Source organism: Pan troglodytes, chromosome 13 (assembly GCF_028858775.2).
Source record: "Pan troglodytes isolate AG18354 chromosome 13, NHGRI_mPanTro3-v2.0_pri, whole genome shotgun sequence".
Lineage (NCBI taxonomy): Eukaryota > Metazoa > Chordata > Mammalia > Primates > Hominidae > Pan > Pan troglodytes.
The window spans coordinates 34,466,327-34,493,608 of NC_072411.2; the positions used below are offsets into that span (position 1 = coordinate 34,466,327).

General features: G+C 44.0%; 1 protein-coding gene across 1 annotated transcript; it reads left to right on the top strand.

The window, feature by feature from the left end:
- Positions 1-1,197: 1,197 nt before the first annotated feature.
- LOC129143305 (G-protein coupled receptor 39) lies at positions 1,198-12,432 on the top strand. The gene has a single exon (XM_054679003.1). It carries the CDS (start codon positions 1,724-1,726, stop codon positions 2,588-2,590), a length of 867 nt encoding a protein of 288 aa, XP_054534978.1. The 5' UTR covers positions 1,198-1,723; the 3' UTR covers positions 2,591-12,432.
- Positions 12,433-27,282: the final 14,850 nt, after the last annotated feature.

The following is a 27,282-nucleotide window of genomic DNA, read 5'->3' on the forward strand; positions in this document are numbered from 1 at the left end:
AACCACCTTTCTACTCTTTGTTTCTATGTATTTAACTTTATTTTATATTCCACATCTGAGTAAGACCTTGCTCTCACTCACTCTTTTATGGCCTTGGGGAAGCATAGGTCCTCCAGACAGCAGAATTGCTTCATCTTTAAAATGATTGCATCGGTGTGGCGATTGGGATAATTCAGAGATGTTTTCAGCACAGAGGGCTTGTGCTAGGCCTGCGGGCTTGTGCTAGGCCCCTAGAATGTACAGATAAAGGGGATCCATGTTCTTCCTTTGAGGCAGAGGTTCTGACTTTGATTTTGCCACTCCCTGGCAAGGGGCATTTAGCAATGTCTGGAGACATTTGGCTGTCCCTATGGATGTGTGTATGCAGGTGCTAAACATCCTAGAACGCATAAGGCAGCCTTCCTCCCCCTTCATTGCTCATTCCCTCTGATTGTGGAATTAAAAGACGAAAATGGGTCCATTCGAGGGAAAAGGTCATGATCCTTAATGCTGTTTTTACATGACGGCCTTGTCAGAGCCTTCAGCTCCTCCTGCTGTCTTCGACGTTCTAGGCACAGCTCCCTCCGGAGGGCATGCTTCCCACCTGGGGCTTGCTGGCGGAGTGCCATCCTCATCCATATACATGTCCCCAATTAAAAGACGTCCCGCTGCCGGGAAAGCGGCTGCACCTTGGAGCGAAACTGAAAGAAGAGACCCCGGGGTCTTCGCGTCCCTCCGTGGGAAGGCGAGGCAGGGCCCTGCGCAGAACACCGGGAGGCTCTGGGGAAAGGCAGGGATTCTATAGTGAATCCTGCAAGCCTGCTTGGGGCCGACTTCCTGGAGCAGCGGCTGCAAGCAGCGCAGAGGCCAGCTGTCCTTGGCAAACACCCCACAGAGGAGGCGAGGGCTTGCTGGCTCCTCTGGGACGCCCCGGTCAAGCCACCACCAAACGGGCCGTGACCTCGCCTTCGAAGGGGGCCCCCAGGGCAGCGGTGGACGTGGGGGCAGGGCGGGCGAGAGGAAGTTTGTCTTTCTCCCAGCTCGGGAGGGTCGCCAGCTTCCCCGGGGCTGCACCTCCTTGGGACGCTTGTCGGGTTGGAGCGCTGCAGCTGCCTCTGCGGCTGCCGCCTGGGTGACGGAGGGTGGGGCGGGGGTGGGTCGCTCGTAGCTCGGGAGCCACGATCTGATTTCAGGGACCGTGCCTATGTGCTGAGTCAAACCCCGCCGCTGGGCTGGGTCTGCAGCCGGGCCGCTGAGCACAATCCGCTGTGGTTAATGATTAATCGCTGACCACCCCGCCTCCCGCAGCTCGGGAGAGGGTGCTCTGGGAATGCGGACCAGGGCTCTCAAGTGCCGGCAGCTGGAAAGGAAGAGGAGTGCTGCGAGGCGGAGTGCGCCCTCGGCGAAGAGGGGCAGAGGCGGAGCGCCAGGTGCTGCGGTCTCACTCCCAGCCAGCCAGGAGTTTAGAACGTTCTTCCTCCGCCCTCTCCCCGCCTCGCCCCCGCCACATACACTCCCAAACCTCAACACCCAGGCGCCTCCTGGGCCTCTCCTAGGTTGGGCTGCTCCAGGAAGTTTCCATGAAAGCACCTGAAATACTAAGTTACCTTCACGAGGAGAACTCGAGTGAGATAAAATCGTGCGCCCACGCAGGTGAGTTTGCAGCCAAGAATTTTGGACGCTGCTGGGAGGAGAAAGGGAAGTTGAGAAAGTCTTTGGACGTGGTAGCCTGGTGCTCTTTCTCATGGCTTCACCCAGCCTCCCGGGCAGTGACTGCTCCCAAATCATTGATCACAGTCATGTCCCCGAGTTTGAGGTGGCCACCTGGATCAAAATCACCCTTATTCTGGTGTACCTGATCATCTTCGTGATGGGCCTTCTGGGGAACAGCGTCACCATTCGGGTCACCCAGGTGCTGCAGAAGAAAGGATACTTGCAGAAGGAGGTGACAGACCACATGGTGAGTTTGGCTTGCTCGGACATCTTGGTGTTCCTCATCGGCATGCCCATGGAGTTCTACAGCATCATCTGGAACCCCCTGACCACGTCCAGCTACACCCTGTCCTGCAAGCTGCACACTTTCCTCTTCGAGGCCTGCAGCTACGCTACGCTGCTGCACGTGCTGACGCTCAGCTTTGAGCGCTACATCGCCATCTGTCACCCCTTCAGGTACAAGGCTGTGTCGGGACCTTGCCAGGTGAAGCTGCTGATTGGCTTCGTCTGGGTCACCTCTGCCCTGGTGGCACTGCCCTTGCTGTTTGCCATGGGTACTGAGTACCCCCTGGTGAACGTGCCCAGCCACCGGGGTCTCACTTGCAACCGCTCCAGCACCCGCCACCACGAGCAGCCCGAGACCTCCAATATGTCCATCTGTACCAACCTCTCCAGCCGCTGGACCGTGTTCCAGTCCAGCATCTTCGGCGCCTTCGTGGTCTACCTCGTGGTCCTGCTCTCCGTAGCCTTCATGTGCTGGAACATGATGCAGGTGCTCATGAAAAGCCAGAAGGGCTCGCTGGCCGGGGGCACGCGGCCTCCGCAGCTGAGGAAGTCCGAGAGCGAAGAGAGCAGGACCGCCAGGAGGCAGACCATCATCTTCCTGAGTGAGTCCTAAGTCGGGGGCAACACGTGAGCAGCTTCCCAACCTTCCCCCACGACCCGTGCCACTGCCTGTGGCCCTCTCCAGGGGAGGTCTTGCCCTAGAATTGCACACTTAAGTTTACTAAGGTGGAAGAGTCTTGTAGCAGTATGAGGGCATTGCTCTGGGTCTCTGGATGTTTCTTTTCTGTGTTTCGGGGATTCATGGTAGATTATGGTGAAAAGAGCACGAGACCAGAAGCCAGAAAGTCTGGGTATATTCCAGAACATCACTGCTGTGACCTTTGGGAAGTCACAAAAATCTTTGGTAAAATGGGGACAATAATACTAGAGAATATGACGGACAAATTAGGTAATGCAGGACAGGTGAAAGTCCTTTGCAAAAGACCAAGTTCTGCAGAGATAAAGGGAACCGTCTTATCTAGCTCTTTTACCCGGGGAAGCCTTTCTTGTGCAATTAGATTTTGTTCCCATTTTTCTCCTCCTTTGGAGAAAGCAGGCTGTGAGCGACACACACTCTCGGGCTGCTGTTTTATTCCTTGGAGCCTCTTCGACCCAATCTTAAGACATGGGAGCTCTCAGCACTCCCCAGGGCTTGGGTTTCTGCCACTGTGGGTCTGTTCCTTACCAGACCAGAGCAACCTGGCAGGACGGCCTGTTTATCTGATCCAGAAAATCTGGCTTCACCGATTCCTAGGATTTGAATAATCACCTCACAGACCCAATTCTTACGCTTGTTTTCTAAACTTTTGTTGTGATACAAGTATTTAAAGTTGAGGCCTCGTCTATTTAAAAAGAGCCCACAGGTCTGTTGACCCCAGAGCCTTCAGAAGAGGGGCCTAGTGGCTGGGAGACAAGGCTTTAATGGAGACACATGAAATGTGTGTGAACAAAGGGTTTTAAAATATATTTTTTTAGCAGAAACAATAAAAAGGATGTATTGTGGGTGTGTGAGTCAAAAAGGAATAGATATAACAAACATTTCCCTTCTTCCCTCTTCCCTGTGGCATCAGGAAAAGGAATAAATCATGGTGCTGTTTGTTTTGGTGTGGGCAACTGGGCAGCAGGTTCCAGGGACAGGAGGTAGACATGAGAGAGAGTTGGAAGGCACTTGGAGAATGATGGAAAGACCTGGGTCTTTCCTCAGACCAGCCCCTGGCTTCCAGTGTGTCATTAATTGTTAAAAGCTTAGGGTCTAATTTTACTCTTTATTCGATTTGAAATAATTGCCCTAATGAATTTCAAAGTACTCAGAGGCAGCCATGGATTGCCCCCAGGGAGCTGGGCTTTGAGAGCTGTGGCAGGTGACCAGCTGACTTGACTTTACTCTGTGTCTGCACAAAATGAGAATATTTGGATGCTACTCTGCATTAGGGGCTGTGCCAGGTGACTGATATTTCCATCTTCTAGAGGAGGAATTTGAGACTTAGAGAAGACCTAGTTCAGAATCACCTCAGTGCAGCTCCAAGAGTCCCACTGTGCTTTTCAGGGCAGAGAAATGCATGTCTGTTTGTGACTTTCACAGGCGTGTGGTGAAAGGAAAATGAAACAAGGCAGGACTTTGACAAGCATAGGTAAGCCTGATGGTGTTGCTGCCTCTTAGGGCCAGCCTTTCTGGAAGTTGTAGTAGGTAACGTTATCTTGGGACATGGGAAGCGTACCCAACTCAGTCTATCACCCACTGGTTGCTACTACTCAAATATTACAGAGAGGAATGGACATTGTATTTGCTTAAAGCTTGAGTGTTTGTTGAAATACTAGTTCTCCCTTCCTCCATAAATATTCCCTTAGGCATATCTTAAACTGTAAGGTGTAATTTATACTTTAGTGTGAGTTAATTAAATTTCCTTTTTTTTTTTGATCGGAGGAGACTGGCATGAGTGGATAAGAATTAGGGGTAGATAAGCATTAGCAAGTGGTCTTCAAGTATCTCCCAGTCTAACTTAGGAATTAAGGCTGCCTTTGACCAAAGGGAAAATCATTGATTTATCGTTACTCTATTTGACCAATCTCTGTGTTTCCTGTATTTCTCTGAGTAGATGTCTGTTCTCCCCACAGCGGGTGCTCCAAGTTAAAGCCAGTCTCCATTTGCAGCATAAAATCAGAATGCCACAGACTTTTATTTAGAGATGGATAGGACCTTGGAGATCATCAGATCCCATTAGTAATTGTCTGGAATGAGTTTGTTCTTGCTGCTGCTCTCCTTCTTTCCTTCTGGCTCTTTCTTTCCTATACCAACTGTATGTTAATCGCCCACTGTGTTCTCAGCATAAAGATTGTTGAATGGCAATCAGGTGCTCAATGTGCGATAATGTCCTGGGGGAATTTACCGTTTGTATTTAGCCCATTTTCTCTGCGGTAGGTTTTCAAAGCAGTTCTCGCAAATGTCCTCCTCTCCCAATGAATTTCAAAGAGCTTTTAAAAATAGGAACCTCACTAATTAACTCAAGTTAGGAAATAAATTAATGGAGTGAAGAGGAAGAAATCATGGCCTGCATTCATCAGATTAATACAATGCAATTTACTTTGTAAGTTTCATAAAACTTGTGCTTTGGGGCATTTTTAACCCAGAACAAATGAACATATAAATTGTTTACAAATCGCTGAATTTAATATAGTAATTTAGTTGTCTTTTTAGTATTTCATTTCACAGATGGATCAAATTAAAATAAATATTTGCTTATTTCAAACATTTTAAATTTAATGTGAAATGTAAATGGCGACATATCACAAGTAGTTCTTGGAGCTCTTAAGGCAATAAAGAAAACAATTAAGACTGTTCGCCGATCGTTGTTAAAAATGCTAACTTCTGCATGACAGAAACAAAATTCATAAATCTACCCAAGATGAGGAAGCCCATGTAAAAAATATTAATTTTCCTTCATCTTTCCCTATTGTGCCTCAGTCTAGTCGATGTGCTGGGCTGGTGAATAAGGAAAACACATTGGGAACTCTGGGAGAGAAAGAGAGGCTGGGATACCTACTAGCTCTCAAGCAATTTACAGGAGAACACAATAATGATGCAAAAGTGCACATTCCTGGAAATAGGAGTGTCTTGTCTTGCCTCTTGTCAGCCCAGTGACAAATCAGTACTAGACTTGGTTTCTGTTTCAAGGTTACAGCCAGTGTGGCATGGTAATATTTGTCCGATGTCAGAACAGAGGTTGCTGGTCTGGATTTCTGCCTCTTCTGGAGAAAAGGAACTGATAATTTGATTATCTGTCCTGTCCCTTCAATGATGAGGATGTGTAAAATGAGACTTCCTTTCAAGCAAGTCTTTCCCCAGACCTCCCATCTTCTCTTTCTGAAGTCTCCTTTGGAGTTGTTCTCAATGCAGATAGCATCCAGGTCTGTGGACACTTGTGTGTGTCTATTGCACACATGGCTTGCTATCAAGTGTCACCCACTGAAAGTGGAATGACAAAGTAATTTTTAAAAAAGCATAGTTTTAATTTGTATAATAACTTTCAAGTGATTGGGACTCAGTTACAACTACCTCCTAGAGAACTAGAGGGCAGTGATTGGCTTTCAACTATAGTTATGAAAAAAGATTTTTACAGACAATCATGAGGTTATTAAATAAAAGAAACATCATAGAAGATTCATAACTCTAGAATAATTACACTCTTTTGCATTCTGATTTGCTCTCCTGAGTCAGAAGGAAAGGGAAGGAGTTACATCTAGTGGCAGGGATTACACATCAACTTGGTTTGCTCATATTGAATATAGACATTATTCATCACGTGTATTTGGATGGAACAAAGGTTAGCAGTTGCTGCTGAAATGAACTACTCTAAAAATAAGGTTGATATACATTTAGATATTTGTGGCATTGTTCAGGGAGAAGCAAAGAGAAGGAGCTCAGAATCACATCCTCTGGGTTTTTAGACCACAGAATTAGGTCAAACCAAGCAGGGCCAGGGAAGAAGAAGAGAGAAGAGAGAAGAGAAGGTAGAGGGTAGAGGGGAATGAGATATTGACAGTGGGTCCTCTTTACCTGAGGACAATCGTTACCTGAAAAGAACTCATAAAGTTGGTTCCTTTAAAGTGGGGTTGAAAACATTTGAAAAGAGGTCTCATTGGGACTTGAAAGTGAAAATTATGAAAATAAATTTATTTGTATGTTACAAATATAAGTTATAGTTACAACTATATATTCTTATAATGATTATTCAGAATGAATCCAATGTGGCTTGAGGGCACAATTTTTCTAACAAAACCATCTGATAACCTTTGTGTTTTATTTTCTCAGTAAGATTATAAAAAGGGCCTCTCTTCATTCTTTGCTATTTAAATCACCTTCATGGAAGCACCTATCCTTGCATTATCCTTATCAGTTTTCCATTCTTTCATAATTATCTGGTCTAATTTGAGCAAATCTTTACTTGTCAGTGGCTTGGCATTTGAATCATCTGTTTCTTCAACTTCCTTTTCATTGACTTCATGAAATTCTGTACCCTGTGTGCAGGCCATAACCAAAAATATAATTAATTTAAAAACCAATCCCTATACTGTATATTTCGTATTACACAGAAGTGGATGCCTTGAAATGCTTTGACAGTGCCCATAAGAATTTTTAGTAGTTGTTTTCTTCACTAGGTTAAATGCTTATCTTACAATCATGTTTTCATCATTAGTTTTCTTAGCAAAGGCTTTTTATTTGATATAAAAGGATATGTCAACACAGTCTTTGAGGGAAATACCATCAACATTAAATTAGTGACTTTTTTAGTGTAAGATATTTTGACTCCAATGTTTCAATATTTCAGAAAAAAGTTTTGCCTCAAATATTCAGATTATCACCTCCATTCCCTTTTCCCTTTATTGATGTATATGTGGCTATAATAAATGGTATTTTATGTTTATTTCCCTATTTGTGATAGCTTTCATAAATTGCAAGTGTCCTGTGATCAGCCTGGCAGACAAATATAATAATGCTGCATTATTTTTATAATCAGGCTGTCTCAAAGATTTCATTTCTCTGTTGGAGAGATGCATAGTTTCCGAGGAAGGGGAGATTGAAATCCCAGTCCCCATTTATTAGCAAGCCTGTTCATCTGTCAGCCTCCTGGGGGCTGCTGAAGTGTAATAAGAGAGGCCTCAGTTGCACAAAGCATTTGGCTTATTAGTGCTAAAACCATTCAGAATAAAAGCCATTTACGAGTTGAGACAGCGCCGTGGAAGAATATTGAATTGGGAGTCAAGGAGCCCCTCTGGCTGTACAAGGCAAGGTCCGCTGGTCTACCATTTGGAGGACACTGTCGACTCCTATCCCTTTTCCCTCTGCACACGTCCCCTGCCAGGCTGCAGCCCTGGGACCACTCAACTGACTCTCCACCTCTACTCTTGGCTATTTACTGAGGACTGGAGACAAGACCGGTCATCCTTTGTGCTGCACATTCTTGTGAATGAATGGTATTCAGCCTCACCTGGGCCCTGCCCTCTGGCGGACACTTCCTTTGCAAGCACTTTCAAAGAGCTCTGCCTCCCATGCTACTCTTTCTACTTTGTTTCCAGCAAGCCTGCTCTCTGAGTGAGGGTCCTTGACTAAGGTATCATTACTGGAAAAATCTCCATCTATTCTTGTCTGTGTCTGGGCTGTTCACACTGCAACCACTGGGATCTTGTTGACATCCGCATCTCTGACCCCAGCAAAGTGAAGCCAGTCAGTGGTTTCCCATGGCTCTTATGTCAACCACAGACCAAAACTTGACATAAGGCCCTCATATCAGCTGCTTCTCCAACTCTATCAAGTGCCGTTCTCCCCTTGTATTAATCCGCTCTGGCCAGGGTAACAATATGCTACAGACTGGATGCCTTGAACCATAGACATTTATCTTCCCACAGTTCTGGAAGCTAGGAGTCTGAGATCAAGGTGCAGCAGGGTTGGTTTCTTCTGAGGGCTTTCTCCTTGGTTTGCCTATCCCTTTTTCCTCTGCACACATCGCCTGCCAGGCTGCAGCCCTGGGACCACTCAATGGACTCTTCACCTCTACTCTTGGCTATTTACTGAGCACTGGAGACACGATTGGTCATCCTTTCTGCTGCACATTCTTGTAGATGAATAGCTGTCTTCTCATTGTGTCCTGACCTGGCCTTCTCTGCACATGTGTTCTCCTGGTGTCTCTTCCTCTTCTTATAAGGATGCTGGTCTTATCAGATTAGGGCCCCACCCTTACAACTTTATTTTACCCGAATTACCTCCCAAAGGCCCAATCTCCAAATACAATCACACCGGGGCTTAGGCCTTCAACATGTGAATTTTCAGGGGACACAGTTCAGTTTATAACACCCCTTAACTGCCTTATTCCACTGGCTCCCCTTCAAGTTCTTCAAGTGACCATGACTGGCTCTCTTCCCCCATGCTGCCTGTGTATGGGTTGTTTCCTCTGCCTGGCGTGCTTTTCTATCTTACTCTACTCTCTACCTGCTCCCCACTTCCATCCCCTTCCCCAGGTTAATATCTTTCTCCTCTCTCAGATCTCCCCAGGGAAGCTGGCCCATCCTCCCTGACTTCATTAAACCTCCCACAAAACAAGACTCACTGTTGTCATTTTACATTTAATTGTGCAATTACTCGACTGATGTCTGTCTTCCTTCTAATTCCTTGTGGATAGGTGCACGCCCTAATTTCCCTCAACGCTGTACCTCATTCCAGCATAGTGTCTAGACATAGTAGGTAATGAATATTTGTTGACTGAACAAATGAATGAACGAGCCTCAGCTTGGAATTGAGAAACAATGTTCTGTTTTCCCTTGGGCATGCATTCGTATAGAGGTTTATCATTCCTCAAAAGTGTTCTGGTTCATCTGAACCAAAGATGCTATCTTTGAAAGGGTTATGATTCCTCTGAGGCCTCTGAAGTCAAACCAACATGCAAAACATTTAGGATTTGCTTGCCCCTGAGCAAATGAACACTATGTGCTAATCAGACCCTGAATGTTAGCTTTAACCATGTATATCTGCCAGAAGTAACCGTGAGATGAAAGTGACTAGGGTGGTGAATGGTCCTTGTTAAACTCTATTGAACAAGATGTTAAATGCAATGATACAACTCTAAACATTATTTCTTAGCAGGCTCTTTCACCACTTGTTAACAAGGGGTCCTCAAGGTAATGAGGATACAGTGGGGGTGACATTTTGAAAATATTAAACCAATGTGTTTATGTCTCCACCTTAAATTGCATCCACTTGCAGCCATCTCTCTCAAGAGTGAGCCACACTTATCACCCCAGGGAAGGAATAAGCAGCTACTGCCTGGGACAAAGGTGTTGTGGATCCATCCTGGGTCCAGAGGATGGAATTACTGACCTCTTTAGCTGAGCAATTATCTTAAAAGCCAGACTTTGTGAAGGATGAAAAACGATTGCCTAACTTCATATCTCTCCCTTTAATGTATCATGAGCCCAGCCTAGTGGACTGGATCAGCCAGTTCCAGATGAAACCATAGCTAAGGGGTTTGGAATTTATCCTTGGAAGCCATTGCAGGGTTTTAAGAAGTTAAACAGCACAGTTGGATTTCTAGTGCTGCCCCTAGAGTGACAGCATTTGTTGCATTCCAATTTGGGTCAAAGTACAGGCCTGGCTGTGTTTATAGAATAAAAAAACAGACAACCCTTCATTGGAACACAGTTCTGGCAGAGCAGCTGACACTGGTGAGTTCTCCTTTCCATTAGGCAGACCTCTGGCCCTTGGTTTCTCCAAGTCTTGCTGCTGCCACTGTCCTCCATGGCCGGACAGTGACTGCTTCCATTCAGCAACTCCCACTTTCCCAGCACGGAGGCCCAAACCGCCCCCATGTTGCTCAGGCCCTGATTAGGAGGTGGCCCTAGGGAGCTAAACTAGGTCACAGTAGCTCTCACCTGTCATCTCTATTGCTCAATGGTCTATTCGTTCTTCAACGACAATCTCCAGCTACGACCAACTCATATATCTCCCATGACAAAACTTCCTACCACTTACACTAGCATTCTGCATATGATATATCTCAATGCCTCCCACTTCTTCTATGAAGCCTTCCTGGACTACGACAGCCTATACTGATCTTCCTATGCATGGTGAGCCATCTTAGACATTTCTCAGAAGGGGGCACAGATGATGTCTCTCGACTATATTGGAACTCCCTAAGATCAGGGACCCTTCACTGTTGTACATCTTCAACCTTCCTTACTGGGTTGGGGGCAGAGTAGCCATGCACTGCTTGAGAGATTGATGGATTGAAGTTCTCTGACAGTGGCTGCTGCTCCTGAAATGGAGGAAAAGCACCCTCACTGTGATCCTCAGGCAGCTCTCTTGGCTCTACCTTCCTTTCCTTCTTTCCCTGTGCTAGGCAGAATTCTGAAATGGCCTCCAAAATGCCTGGTCCCTAAGGTATACGTATCTTCTCCCAGTTATTCAATCAAACACTAATCTAGTGCTGCAAGGAAGGAAAGTAATTAAGTTCCCAAATCTGTTGACCTTAAAATAGGGAGATTTTCTGTGTGGATTTAACCAAGTCACATGAGCCTTTAAATCTGGGTCTAGAGGTCAGAGGCAGGAGAACTAAGAGAGTCAAAGCATGAGAGGCATTTGACCAGGGATAAATTCTCTGTTGCTGGCTTTGGAGATGGAGGGAGCTGGCAGAGAATATAGGTAGGTTCTAGGAGCTGAGCACCAGCAAGAAAATGGGCCCTGAATAAGCTTAGAGGTAAAATTCCCCCCCAGAACTTCTAGAAAAGAACTCAGCCTGGCCTACATGTTGAGAACCCAGGCATACCTTGCCTGGATCTCTGATCTACAGATTTGTGTGCTAATAAATAGGTGTTATTTTAAGCCACTAAATTTTTGATAATTCACTATGTACCAATAGAAAACGAATGGATTCACTGAACTCTGCTGAAAGGAGCTCCCAGGTAAACACATGTCCTACCTTAGTTATAACTTCCAAGACAGGTTCAATCTCCAGAAGCTTCTCTTTGAAAAGTCTCACCTTCCAAGAATTGCCTTTGGCCCAGCCATTCACAGATCCACCAACCACTTGTTGGTCACCTGCTCAGTGCTCAGTGATCTGGAAGTTTAACAAGATCCAGGGCACCATGGAATGTTCACTGGACTTTTAGGCTCTCGTTTGGAGAATTACAAAATTTGTGGGTTTGAGTCCCACTGGCTGGATTTTCAGAATGCTGATGCCTTGATAGTCAGAAAGGAAAACGGTATTGAATTGATCTTATAATTATCATCCTTTTGGTAGCTCTATTTCATCATAGCCTGGCAATGACTAGGCGCTGCATAAAGGTTTGGTGGATAAGCTGATGCCTAGGCAGCTCTGCTGCTTTCCAGAGTCCTCCTCACCAGAAGGGAGATGCCTGTACCCCTCATCATTTGGCTTCAGATGGAAAAAGTGTGTCAGGGAGGAAGCCAACCCTGGTGCTGAAGCAAGTCTGAATAACAGAAATGTCTTGGGCTAACAGACTTTATCATTTTCTGATTTTAGAGCCTTTCCTGATTTAGAAACTTGACAAAAAGTCTTGTTTGTACTTACTGAGTGTAAGAGCCATTCTGGCAAGCAGAGGGTTTAACACTCAGGCCACTGCTTTGCACACCGCAAAGGTGGCTGGGTAGTTGGAGAGCAGTGGTGTTACTGGTACCTAACAGACAGATCGGGAGGCAAGGCTGCAGCATCAAAGTTGCCATTGTACTTGTTCAATGTCTAACTGTCCATGAAACTAACGGCATGCAGAAATGGGGGCAGGCCCAGCTGGGAGTGATGACGCTCATTAAACTTGCAGAGAGAAGCCACTCTCTTTCTTTAGTGAAGAGGAAAAAGATCAACTCTGCTTTAGAAATAAAACACTTTACACAGGGTGCTTGAGCCAGAGATGAAGTCATTTGAATATATATATATATGTACCTATATATGTATATTATAGGTATATATATAATATATATGTATATTATAGGTATATATATATGTATATATTTTTTTTTGAGACGGAGTCTTGCTCCGTCGCCCAGGCTGGAGTGCAGTGGCACAATCTCAGCTCACTGCAAACTCTGCCTCCCAGGTTCATGCCATACTCCTGCCTCAGCCCCCGAGTGGCTGAGACTACAGGCGCCTGCCACCACACCTGGCTAATATTTTTTTTTTTATTTTTAGTAGAGATGGTGTTTCACCGTGTTAGCCAGGATGTTTCGATCTCCTGACCTCGTGATCCACCCACCTCCCAAAGTGCTGGGATTACAGGCGTGAGCCACTGCGCCTGGCCTGACTTTACATATTCTATTCTATTTGGTTTTATATATTATATATGTTATATATTGTATGAGTATGTAATATAACATAATATCTTATACATATAATTCTTTGGAGACATATACTCAGCAGAAATAAAATTTCTGGCATATTTTTGAGTCTACTTTCTATGTGCTGCCATTCTGAAGGATTAAATATCACATTGAAATGACAGCTACATCTTTTTGTTTTTTCAGTTACATTTGGAAGAGAAGGATGGGAAGGAGTCTCAGTAAGTTGCCTAGGCTGGAGTATAGTGGCTATTCACAGACATGATCATAGTGTCCTGAGGCCTCGAACTCCTGGGCTCAAGCAATCCTTCTGCCTTAGCCTCTTGGTAGCTAGGACTACAGGTGTGCACTACCATACTTGGCTTTTAAGCTGTACTTCATATATATATATATATATAATATATATATAATATAAAATTTATATTTAAATATATATTATATATAGTTATATATATTATATATAGTTATATTTATATTTAAATATATATATATTTAAAAGACAGCTGATGGGTTTTCACTGTTTTTCAAGTTCAAGTTTACCCTTGATAGGGGTGACAAATGAGTCACCTTGGTGATTGAAGCTTGCTGTAGATATCCTCTAGAGAAGATGAAAAAAACTTCTGTAGGAACTAGCTGTTCTCCTTGTTAGACCTGGGGTTTTCCTCATTATTGAATCTCTTACAAGCTGACTTCGTCCAAGAAGCCTGCCTGGACTGGCTTTACCCTTCTCTCATTATTCCAGCAGATCTTCACATTTCATTTGTTTGTTCATTCATCAAGTCTTTATGAAACTTAAGTTGTGCTTAACATCATTTGTACCATAGAGATCAAAATGCTGGTTCCTCCTTTCAAGGAGCTTAATGCTTGTCTCATTGGGACATCAAAGTATAAGGGCAGAGCCTTGTAGAAGCCTAAATGTACCACTTGATGCAGGGTCTGGGTTGTGGCTGTTTATGAAGTAAGCTAGTTGTAGTAAATGTTCTGCCAGAACTTTTAATAGACTGGCTAACTGGGCTTCACTCCAGAGATGTTGTTAGTCTCGATATTCACAGTATGGTCCAGGGACCCGCAGCATCAGCATCACCTGGGAAATTGTAAAAGGCAGAGTATTGGGCCACACCCCTACCAGTTGAATTGTAATCTGCATTGTAAGCAGATCCCTGGAATACCTATGTCCTAACATCAGGGTATGAGAAGCACTGATCTACAACACTTGGGGATTCTTTAATGTCAATACTAGAAAAGGGTGAATTGGGAAGGACTAAACTCACTAGTTGTGATAAGAACTGTCAATCACTTGTTGTGTAGTTGTAACAGGTGGGAATTTGCTCCATGACACTTAGACATAAAAAAGTTGCATTATTTCTAAAAAGAAACTTAAATCTGGCTCCAAGCTCTCATTTGGAAGGTGGTGAAAATGTTAATCTTAGTAACATTGGGGGTCGGGGTTTCCCCTTTCTCGTGTTGTGTCAAAATTCAAGGGGCTTATGAGATGCCCAGAAAATGAGGCATTGGGTCCGTTGTTCAAAGTTCTTCCTATTGCTAATTCTGCTCTATGATTTTGCTGCCAGGGCTGACCAGAGCACTAGGACCAGCCAGCCAAAGGGCTGGCCTTTATATTTTATCTTCAATCCTCATAGTATCATTAGCATGAGGGTATTGTTATCCTCACTTTGCAGAACTGCCTGAGGTCATCAAACATTGAGATTGGAGCTGGGATCTGGCATGTTTTGCAGTCCACGTTCTTTCCATGAGCAGAGGGTGAGTCTCTCAAAAGAAAACGCTCTGTAGTCTCTCAAAAGAGAATACTCTTCAGTGGGGGAACTTGTTTTGGATGGTCTGTGTCGGGGAGGCAAGAAATTATGATGCCAAGTCTGGTGGATGTTTATCTTGCTTTTAGGCTACCCAGCAGCTTTTGGCTGCTTTTTATCTCTGGGAAATTTCCATCTTTTTGAGTCCTGCTTCCTCAAGATAGTGGTCAGAAGCTTGCTTTCCCAGCATCCCTCACAGCCAGAGTGCAGCATGTGGCCTGGGCTGCGCCAGTCACGTGCACTGGCATGAGAGTCTCATTTGGAAGAGAAGGATGGGAAAGAGCAGTAGCCACATGGACTCTCTTTGGGGTTAAAGCCAGTGTGTGACAAATGGGGTTAAAAGAGTGTAAAGGAGCCTTTAGAGAGAGCAAAGACAGAAAAGCTAAGGACAGCATCCTAAGCCAGATGTTTGCAGCACCTCTACATTGGTGCATTCTGATGGGATAACCTTATGTGATTCTCTGGCCCTCCTAGGGATTATATGAAATAACTAATAGCCTCATTTCTGGATGAAACTGGAATGGGCTCTGCTGTTTGTCCTAAGAACTCTGCATGTCCAGAAAGTAGGTAATAGAATGATTGGACTGGAGTAGGGAAATCTAGAAGGTAGCAGTGATGAATTTAGACTGAAAAGTAGACTGAGTTAAATATGGAGGAAGTTGATAGCTAGGCTAATGGATTCAGACTATGTATTGGAGGCCATGGGAGCCATGGAAAGCTTTTGAGAAGAGGAGTGGCAGGAAGGAGTGCAAAAACACTGATGTGGCCATGTGGCCAAGGTGTGTGTTGCTGGCAGAGAGAGGCAGTGTGAGGGGCACAGGTGTGGAAGTGATCATGGGTTCTGATGACGGTTTGTGGTTAGGTTTAGTCATGAAGGGGTGGTAGTTATCAACCCTGCTAAACATAACAATCACCTGTGGAACTATTAAAAATGCCCTACTCCAGTCTATTTATATCAAAACCTTTGTGGGTGGAGCCCTGGACATTGGCATTATTTAAGCCTGCAGGTGACTCCAATGTGTAGCCAGGGTTGAGAATGGGAGAAGAAGGAGCTGGAAAGGCAGGCTGGGGGTGGCTGGGGAGACCTTGACTTTAGTAACTGTGCCAAGGTTCTTTGACTAGAGGCCACCAAACCGGATTCTTCTTATTTAGCAAGTAAGAAGGAATTTATTGGAAGTATGGGAGGTAGCTCACTGAGTCAAAGGGAAGGCTAAATAAAGAACCAGATTGATCAGGGACCTAGGGAGTAGAAATTCATGGACCACCAGCTTGGGCTCTACCATCAAGAAGGTATCAGCTTCAGGCATCATCCCATCTTTGTTGCCACTCCATCCAGGGATGAGAACCTTGTTGGACTGGCTAGGGCTGCTCATCCAGCCCCTGTGAGGCTGAGATGAGGGCAGGGGATGGACAGTGCCATCAAGACTGCATGCAGTGAGAGGCGTGGTCCCCAAAGGAGACCCATGTTCTACCCAGGAGAGCGGGTTACAGAGCCAGGGAGCAGAAACAACAGACACCCCCCTGTGGGGACCTTAGTAAGCTTAGTGATGTGCTCTGACATTGTTGAGTTCCTTCTTTGTTCCATGCAGACTTTCCCCAGACTCTATTCTCTCTTATATCCCTGGACTTCCCCTTCCCCCTGGCTGAGTCCTGGGTGATATTTCCCAGGGATCTGGTCATCTTAGTGCATGAGCAGTTTAGAGGGGTGGGGAGGAGGGGTCAGCAGCAGAGCCTCCTGCTTCTGAAATGCTGCTGCCAGAAGCTGGTTGGTGCCAAATCCCCAGGGCATGTCTCCTGCCTTGTAAGCTGACTCACTCACTCACCTAGGTCACTCACTGACCAAGTATCAGGTTGTGGCTGCTCATTACCATGAAATCAGGTTGTATTTGAAACTTGGCCTGGAAAACAAAGATCTCTGGCTGTGCTTCAGCATCAGATGCAACACCTATTTCTAGAATTGGGCATTTTCTAGTTATGTCTTAATATGATATTGGCCTTAAGCCAGGACTCCTTATTTCAGATGTAAGATCCTACCTTTGATGTCAAGCATATTGACCATGGAAAATAGGAAACATATGAGTTGCATTCATTGCCTTCTGGAAATCTAAAAAGTTATTTAAGAAAGAAAAACTAGTAAAATTTATTAAAGGTTTTGTTCATAAAATGTTTTAGTTTCACATTGGAATGCTGATTGATCTTTGATTTTGATGTCAGTCACATTCTGTCTCTAGGGCAGTTACTGTTTTCTCTCCCTGCAAATTGAGAGGCCAGGAGGCCGCTCTCCAAGGCAGCTTCTCAGAGTCTTCACTTCTCCTGGTGATGTTTTTTTGAATGAGAGTCACCATACGCCAGGTGAGCCTTCCCTGTGGAACTTGGCAGTGAGCTGTGTGCATTGAGAATATGTGGAGGGAGTGTGGTATGTGTGGACTTCACATTCAGTGGTTAGGGCCTAAGTATGTGACTACTGCATCTTAAGTGGTGGGGATGATGGCAAATGGGGAGTATATTAGTTTCCTGTGGCTGCTGTAACAAGTTACTACACACTTGACGGCTTAAAACAGTAGACATTTATTTTCTCACAGTTCTGGAGGCCAGAAGTCCAAAATAAGTTTCTCTGGGCCAAAATCAAGGTGTCAGCAGGACCTTAGAGCTTAGGCTTTAGGAGAGAATTCACTCCTTCACCCTTCCAGTTGCTGGTGACTGCTGGTGTTCCTTGGCTTGTGGTTGTGTTACCCCAGTCTCCAAGGCCAACATCTTCAGATTTCTCCCTGCTCTGTCTTCAAGTCATCTTCTTGTTTGTCTTGCTCCATTTGGGCTGTTATATCGAAATACCATAAACTGGGTGGTTTGTAAGCAACAGACATTATTTTCTCAGGGTTCTAGAGGCTGGGAAGTCCAAGATCAAGGTATTAGCAGATTTGGTGTCTGGTGATGGCCTGCTTTCAGGTTGCAAACTGCTGACTTCTCGCTGTGTCCTCACATGGTGGAAGGGGCAAGGCAGCTCTCTGGGACCTCATTTATAAGGACACAAACCCCATGAGGGATGTACTATCATGATGCAATCACTTCCCAAAGGCCACACCTAATACCATCACATTGGTGACTAGGTTTCCAACATACAGATTTGAAGGACACAAAAATTCAGACCATAGCATCCTCTGTGTGTGTCAAATCTCCCTCTGCCTCCCTCTTCTGAGAATGCATCTGATGAAATCTAGGGCCTACTCTGATAATGCAGGATCATCTCTCTACCTCAAAATCCTTCGCTTAATCACATCTGCCAAGATTCTTTTTCTTATAAAGTGACATTTACTGTATCCAGAGATTAGGACCTGGTATTCTTGGAGGACATTTTTCAGCCTACTGCAGGGAGCAAAGGGATACCAGAAAGTACAAAAATTTAATGTGGTACATGAGCATAGCCTTCCCACCTACAGAGAGACACTGCTGTGCATAGGTATATGTCCCAATCTCCTTTCCATCACCTACTAGTGTGTGTGACTTGACAAATTACTCAGGACCTCAGTTTTATCATCTCTGCATTAGACATAAACTGGTCTAAGGTTGATTTGAGCATGCAGTGAGAAGTATATGGAGGCCACCTGTGCAGTGCCTAGCATATGGTAGGTCGTCATTGAAAACTACATTTGACCCTTGAACAACATGGATTTGAACTACTTGGGTCTTCTTATACATGATTTTTTCCCAATAAACGTATTATAATACTTTTTGGAGATTTGTGACAATTTGAACAAACAAATGGTAAAGCTTAGAAGTAGAAAAAAGTTAAGAAAAAGATACGTCATGAATGCATAAAATATATGTAGATTCTTGCCTATTTTATTATTTACTATCATAAAATATACACAAATCTTTTATAAAACCTTAAAATTTATCAAAACTTACATACACACAAATACAGGTTGTACATGGTGCCATTTGCAGTTGAGAAATATAAACAAATGTAAACATGCAGTATTAAATCATAACTGCATAAAAATTAGCTACAGTAATTTTTTGTAGCTACCTCCTGTTGCTATCGAGGTAAGCTTAAGTGTTCCTAGTGTCCACTTGCAACTCTGTGTGATGCTAATCATCTCAGCATGAGCAGTTTGTCTCTCCAGTAAAATATTGCAGTAAAAAAGTGATCTCGTGGGCTTCTCACATACATTTCATCATGTTTAGTGCAAATACCATAAACCTTGACTAACATCATGGGACTCATACGAAGTGCCACTAGTGGTGCTGGAAGTGCTGCCAAGAAGTAAAGTCATGTTATCACAAGAAAAAGCTGAATTTTGACATGTACTGTACATTGAAGTCTGCAACTGCAGTTGCCCTCCATTTCAAGATAAATGACTCCAGTGTAAGGACCATTAAAAAAAAAAATTCATGAAGCCGTCACTTGCAAGAAGTATTTTGCAAAAAGTGTGAGGTTGTCATGCCTGCTATTACTACAGCTATGCCAGCAGGCATGACAACCTCATACTTTTTGCAGAATAGTTTTTTATATTGTATTGGAAATGCAGCTTTTATGTTGGTGCAGGATTGCTATTAGAAATAGCAATTGCTATAGACTCTAATATGATTCAAGAAAAAGCGAAGTCATTATATGACAACTTAAAGCACAATGAAGGTGAAGGGCCTAAAGCTGGAGACTTTAATGTCAGCAAAGGATGGTTGAATAATTTTAGACATTTGGCTTAAGAAATGACAAGATAACAGGAGAAGCAGCTTCTGATGATCAAGAGGCAGCAGATGAGTTCCTGTACACCATTAAGAAAATCATTGAGGAGAAAGGATATCTGCCTGGAGAGGTATTTAATGCAGATGAGAGTACTCTATTCTGAAAAAAAAATGCCATGAAGGATGTTTATTAGTAAGAAAGAGAAGTGAGCATCAAGATTTAAGGCAGGAAGGGATAGGCTAACTCTACTGTTTTGTTCAAATGCTGTTGGATTTATAATCAGGACCTCCTTTATTTATAAAGCTGCTAACTCCTGAGTCTTGAAGGGAAAAGATAAACACCAGTTGCTAAATCTTTTGGTTGTACAGCAAGAAGGCCTGGACAATAAGAACACTTTTTCTGGATTGGTTATGTTGATGCTTTGTCCTTGAAGTCAGGAGGTACCTTACCAGTAAGGAACTGCCTTTTAAAATTCTTTTAATATTGGACGGTGCCCTTGGCCACTCAGAGCCCCATGAGGTCAACACTGAAGGTGTTGAAGTGGTCTACTTACCCCCAAACAGAACATCTCTAATTCAGCCTCTAGATTGGGGCCATAAAGACCTTTAAGTCTCATTACACGTGGTACTCTATGGAAAGGATTGTCAGCATTATGGAAGAAAACCCCAAGTCTGGAAGGATGACACTATTGAAGATGCCATCATTGTTACAGAAAAAGTCATGAAAGCCACGAAGCCCAAAACAATAAATTCCTGGTGGAGAAAACTGTCCAGATATGCATGACTTCACAGGATTTACAATAGAGCCGATTCAGAAAATTATAAAAGAGATTGTGGATATGGCAAAACATCAGGTGGGGGTGAAGGGTTTCAAGATATGGGTCTTAGAGACATACAAGAGCTAAGACACCACACCAGAGGAAATAACAGAAGATGACTTGATGGAGATGAGTGCTTCCAAATCAACGCCAGATGACGAGGAAGACGACATAAAAGAAGCAGTGCCAAAAACAAATGGACAATATTAGACAATCTGGCCAAAGCTTCTAATTATTCGAGACTCTTTTTGGCTTCTTTTACTACATGGATCATTCTATGATACAGACACTGAAAGTAAAGCAAACGGTGAAAGAAGGGCTGGTACCATATGGAAACATCTTTAGAGAAATACAAAGGCAAAAAAGACAGAAATTATGGTGTATTTCTGTAAAGTTGACCCGAGTGTGCCTGCCTCTCCTGCTCCCCGCACACCTCCTTCACCCCTTCTGCCTCTGCCACCCCTGAGACAGTAAAACCAACCCCTCCTTCCTCGTTCTCCTCAGCCTATTCAACATGAAGATGATGAGGATGAAGACCTTTATGATGATCCACTTTCACTTAGTAAACAGAAATATACTTTCTCTTCTCTATGATTGTCTAATAACTTCCTCTTTCTCTAGCTTACTTTATGGTATGTATACAATACATATACAAAATATGTGTTAATCGACTGTTTGTTATTGGTAAGGCTTCCAGTCAACAGTAGGTAGTTAGTAGTTAAGTCTTTGGGGAGTCCAAGGTTACATACAGATTTTTGACTGTGCAGGGAAGGGTGTGTTAGACCCTGAATGCCTGCACTGTTCAAGGGTCAACTGTAGTTGCCTATAGTGACCTTGTGATATTACAGAAAGAATTTTGGTTGAGGACTCAAGAGAACTTGGTTCTAGTCATTGCCAGGCCACAGACTTGTAACATTTTGAGCAAATCTCCACATATTTTCTCGTGTAAAGCTTGAAGTGGGTAAACTTGAGGAGTTTGTCTCAAAAGTCCCCATAGACATAAGACATGAAGGGGATATGGGTTCCAGACTTAAGCACTCCAAGGAATAGAAAGAGTGTGAAGATTATATTGTAAAGATGCATGGACATTTGCTTTTCACTCCATTATATGTCAATGTCTGATACAATAGAAAAATGTTTTAAGTTCGTTTTCAGAAAGCAAAAGTGTCAGCCCAGGAAGGGCAATTCCTGATGGCTATAAGGAGCCTCTGAAAGACTCTCAGGTGGCCCCAGCTGTGTGCTCATTCCAGAAAGAGAGTTTTAGGCCCTGAGGCCCCCCAAGTCCCTAAGCTTTTGAAATTGTTTGCCTTTGACCTTTGTCCTGTGAGAAGTTACTGGAAGAGCAAGAGCAGCTCCAGGCCCTGGCAGCCCATTCAGGCGGGAGCTTTTGACAAATTACCACGTTGATGCCTTCTTCACGCACCTGTAAGGCCAAGGCATTATTGGCCGAGGCAATCGATATATCAAAATGAATTTTTGGAAGAGTGTCATCAAGCTCAGCTTTATTTCCAAAAACACAAAAAACTCTGCCCCAGGGAGGGAAAAATGACTTTCACTGTGAAGTAAACAGTTGATTGTTTAGACATTACTTATGTCATGCTAGTCCATGTGAGATGTAGGCACCATGGTAACCAGTTGTCCCCAGAATTCACATTTTTGAGGCCCATTAAAACTCGAGGCTGCTGGAGTCATGTTCTCCGCATTTTGGCCATTTTAATAATAATAATGAGAACGTTAAAATGACATTTGGAATTTATATCACACTTGTCTGTGAGGCGCTCTCAGCACTTTACAATGTATCATCCATCCTCATCACAGAGATGGGAAATATCAGAGGCAGGTAGTATTTGTGATTATATTCAGCTTAGTAAAGAGCCCCCCAGCTTGAAGGAATTTCAGTGATGTGGCATGGTGCTTGCCGACTTGTGGGGACAGAAGAGGCTGGTGCTGGCTTGGTGCTTCTGCTCAGTCCATCTCTCTCTGCCTCAGTTTCCATCAATCAAATCAGATAACAGCAGTGTGTCTCCTCATCCCGCAGCATGGTTATGTGGATCATTGTATTAATCATATTAACTAACGTTTTAAAAAATTTACTTGCTATGTGCCAGGTGTTCTAAGATCTTTTTGTATGCTCATTCATTGAATTCTCCCAAGGCCCTATGAGGCAGGTGCAGTTAATTATCCTATTTTAGAGATAAGCAAATTGAAACACAGAGAGTTTAAGGAACTTGCCTAAGGTAACACAGCAATTAAGAACCTGAGGTGTATCTGACCCAGGCAGGTTGGCTACAGAGCTTGCAGTATTAACCACTGTGTTAGAGTTGCTTAAACTTTGATATAGCAAGACAATACACACACATGCACACGTGCACACACCCGCACAGGCAGAGCAAACAAAAGTTTCACTGAACGATATTCACCCATCCTTACCTTTGAATGTGAAGTGCATTTTGATCTTTTCTCTTCTATTCATTTCATTAACGAAAATGCCAATCTGAAGCCAGTAAACTGAGTTTATGATCATGAGTAAGTCTGACATACATTTTGAAAGCCTTAGCACTACACCATACTCCTTCATAGATGCTCCTGGGGAAGCATTTGAGAAGAGACATGCAGGGAGTGTGTGTGATTGGCTGGGGAGGGTCGTGGAGACCAGAATGTGTGAAGTGTAGGCCCTGGCTCTGCTCCCATGGTGCTACCTCCTGAGGCAGCTGCTCCGTGTCATGTCTGGGCCTGTGGGTTGGCGGGCAGCGGCTGCCCCACTCTCCTCTTCTACTTTGTGTCATAATAGTCTTTGGGGGTCTTCTCTGCCAGCCTCCATGGGCTTCAGCTCTGAGTTAACCCCAGGTATTTACTGAATAGACATTATGTACTGGGCCTCGTAGGTATCCAGCTCTGACTGGGAGGCTACAGAGAGGCATTAGACATGTTCCTTAACTGCAAGGAAATTGCAAGACACCAGGGAAGGAAGGCTGACATGTCAAGGGAGAATTAGGGGCAGGTCCCCCAGTGCTGTATGTAGGGAGCATAGATCTTGGAGCTAGATGGCTCCTCCTAGTAATGTGACCTCGGGCAACATACTTGACCTCTGAGAGCCTAACTCTGGGGCTGCACCTGCAGCCTGAGTGATATTATCTTGGCTAGTGAAACTGTTTGGTGAACCATGAAGTGTTACTAAGAGGTTAGTATTTAGAGGTCATGTTGTCATAACAGTATTGCCAAAAGTCTGGCAACAGCCATAAACATTGGGGTTTCAGGGAAGGGACGGAGTGTTGCAGCAATCCTGGAAGCCTTCCTGGAGGAGGCAGCATTTAATCTGAAGCAGGTATTTTCAGTTCCTGACTGGAAGGATCATGGGTCACTTAGAGATGGAAACAGATATGCAAGGTCCAACCATTCATGTAGAAACCATGCTTATATATAATTAGGTCATAGCTCTGACTCCAATAGGAGGATCCTGAGTGCTTTCATAGGTTGTTGGGGTTTTGTTGTTGTTGTTGTTTGTTTTTAGAGACGAGATCTTGCTATGTTGCCCAGGCTGGCCTTGAACTCCTGGGCTCAAGTGATCCTCCTGTCTTAGCTTCCCAAGTAGCTGAGACTGCAGGCTCAAGTCACTCAGTACACTGCTTTCCTAAGTTTGACATGCCCTGCTGGCTTGAGGTCACTGGCAGACAACCACTTGATTCCCTTAGGTCAGGGGTTAGCAAATTACGTATGGGCAATCCCTGCTTCTATATAGCTCATGATACCTGTAATGTCAGCAAGCTTTTTTTTTTTTTTTTTTTTTTACATTTTTTTGAGTGTTGTAGAAAAAAAAATATGCGACAGTACTATGTGGTCCCATAAAACCTAAAATATTTACTATCTGGCCCTTTAAAGAAAAAAATTTACCAACAGATGCCTTAAGTCTCAAAGTATACAATCCTTGTTTCAAGTTGAATGTCTTCCTTAGTTCTGCATCATCCTTTAGTCATTCTCCAGGCCCTTCTGTCATACCCTGAGGGTACACAGGGCCCAAGCCCTGGAGAGAAGGGGAAAGTAGGCCTCCATTACTCATTTCCTGGCTTCCATGGCTGTCGGAATTCCCCTGCTCTGCCATGGCAGCATATTAATATGTCGCAGCGAGCATGTGTATGTTTAATTCTGATGACATGTGGCGCATAAGTGATTAGTGGCAAATGCCAAAATGCTAGGCTGGAGCCCTGATGCTATTCATAATAACATTCATAAGAGTATTCCCTCAGGATGCAGCTTTCTGTTTCTCCAACATAAATAGCTTGGGAGGCCAAATCACAAACACGATTTCTCTTCATGCTCCACCTGGCCATTCGTAACAAGCATTAGATGTGAAATTTGATTTAAAGCAGCAGTTAAACTCGGAAAATCACAATGGTGTCAAGCCCATTGTTTATTTTAAAGATCAAGAGAAAACCAAAGGTGAGCAACTAATTCTTTATTTTATTTTATTTTTTTGTGGTAACAGTGTCTTGATGACAGGCTAATGTGCAGCTCAAAATAAAGGTACCTGGGTAGAAATAACCTTTCAACCATCATTGAGGCAATATGCCAAGAGGCGCTTGGTAAATGGCTGTGAAGGAGGACAGATTATCCTGTTGAAAGGCTGCTGAGATGCGGCTCCACTTGACAATGGTGGGACTTTTGTCACAGGAAAATTAGATGCCTTTGGATAGGTCTGAGATTGTTCTTATCTTTTCCATATAGCAAAAAGCTACCACTCAGAAAGAAAACAGAGAGTTGAAGGAGTACCCTGATTGAATGCCTTCCAGAAAAAGGATCGTTTTGAGAGAAACACTTTAATTTGCTTCAGATGATTCTGTGGAGGCTTATTGCTGAAGTGGTTCCATTTCAGCACAGGTTTAGCTGGCTCTGAAGAGAGAAGTGATTTTTTAAAATCTTAGGGAATACAAAGCGTTTATCCATTAACCTGAGTCACCAACCAATTTTCACAACAAGGCAGCCTAGGAGCTAGTGGTGGCCAGGATATGTTTTGTTTGTTTGGCTCAGTGTTTGCTGCTTGTTTTTTAAAGAATTTGAACACCGCTGGACTGCTTGTGCTGTCTCCAGTTTCTCACAGCATGCCCACTTCCTATGGGGCTGCTCCAGGCTGCCTCCCATATTTGTCTACAAAGGGATTGGAGTCCAAGGTGCATTGTTACAGCTTGTGGGTTCCATCGAAACATGACACCTACTTATTCCCATCCTACTTTGTATCTTGTGACCACAGAACCCTCCTAACAAAGGTTTGTGGATGGTAGGTGACTCCCTGAAGCTCAGCCCTACTCCTAGAGAAATATTACAGAGTCCCCCTGTGCTGATGGTAGGTCACGGACCCTAGCCATCTCCAAAGGACAGAGTCCTTTTCTTGCTAGTGCCCTTAGTGATAGAAATGTTGAACAAAGGGCCAGTGGCCGTTTTCTAGCAGTGGTTAATTGCAGTGAGTTCTATTGTGGCAGAAAGGTTTGAAAACCATCTCTCGCCTGCCCTCACAATAACCTGAATTGTGGTTCTTGGTTAGACTAGGGCAAAGGGGCGGTGACATGAGAACACGAACCCTGGAGCTGGACTGCTGGGTTCCAATCCCAGTTCCCTTTTTGCTCCTTCCTAGGGGTGTGAACTGAGATGCAGGGGCAGCTTTTTAGGGGAAGGATGTATAAGTTGGGTGACAGATTGATGCAGGAAAGAGGAAGAACAATTGGAAATGGCTTTGACATTAGTTTGAATTCCAGAAGTGGGCAAGTAAATACCAACGCGGTGCTTGGATTAATGAGAGGGTGGAAATGGAAAGGGATCCACTAGTTAACAAAGCTTAACAACCACTGACATCAGGGTCAGTGTGGAAGGAAGGAACTCATGGCATGCTCAGCCAAAGTACTTTAGAGAATGTCCTAGTTTGAAACTTTTTCAGTCACTGAGATTTAAAATAATAATAATAATGGCAAAATTGTCATTAAAAAAAGTCAAAAGAGGCGAAAGTGGCTCAGTTGCAACAAGACCCAGGAAGGATATGAGAGGCACATGTGCCCTTGCAGGGCGTGACTTTCCACAACCGGTGTGTGTGGTGGGGGTGCTCAGAGCAGTCCTGCCTCACATTCCCTCCAGCCTACTTGCCTTTGTCTGCCTGAAGGACACGCTCTTCTCTGCTGTTTGTCTATGTGGGTAAAGGTCTCAGCCAAGAGAAATTTTTGTGTAAATTGAAAACTCGAGCAGGCTGATCCATAGCCACGCTCATAAGAAGCCTGCCTCAAGTGACTGTTTATTTTCTTTATTCCTTGATTTTTTTCACAAATAAGTATAGTTACATGCCTGTTATATGCCAGCCTCTGTTCTGGGCCCAAAGAGAGGGTAACATCTTCAACCCCTGTGTGCTCCCAGAACAGGAAATGAGATGCATATACAAACAAGTGGGATGCAGAGCCCTGGGAGGGATCATGGTCAGGGCAGACAGTTCCCTGTTTACAGATACGCTGCATTTCAAAAGTTAGCTTTCAAACTCTTGGTTAAGAATCTGGATTCATTTTCCAGTACAGACTTTCTTTTCATGCATATATGCTTTTTTTGTTGTTGTTGTTGTTGCAGATAGCAAATGTTTATTGAATGCCTACCATGGAAAGAACTGAAAATACCAGGAAGATAAAACTTTGAATCCCCTTCAAGTCAGGGAGTCATCTATACTTAACAAACCAGCAAAATGAAATGCTGGGCTTGGTGCTGTGTGTGGGAAGTGGCAATGGAAGGGCCCCAGGCAGGGCCCTAATGAATGGAGTGATTAATACACTTGACTTCTTTTTCTTTTTCTTCCCCTTCTCTATCACACCGAAGCTTCCATTTCTTCCATTTAGCTGTTATGCTAGGTGCTAGGAGGAAAGCAATAGTTTAAACTAATTTAAGTTTAGATATGACTAGAACTGATGGGGGATTGTCAATAACCTCTGAGGGGAAACTTTCTGTGTCTCAATGATCTAAGACTCAGGCTTGGGGTTTTATATGACTGAAAGTCACAAAATACCTTAATCCGCTCTTCACGCAGAGGGGAGATCTTGCCGTGTGCTTGCACTCACACCCATGAATTTCACCTGCTTCTGGAGATGAT

Bases quoted from the DNA above. Each gene is read 5' to 3' on its own strand.
- LOC129143305 (XM_054679003.1), top strand. From the start codon at position 1,724: ATGGCTTCACCCAGCCTCCCGGGCAGTGACTGCTCCCAAATCATTGAT.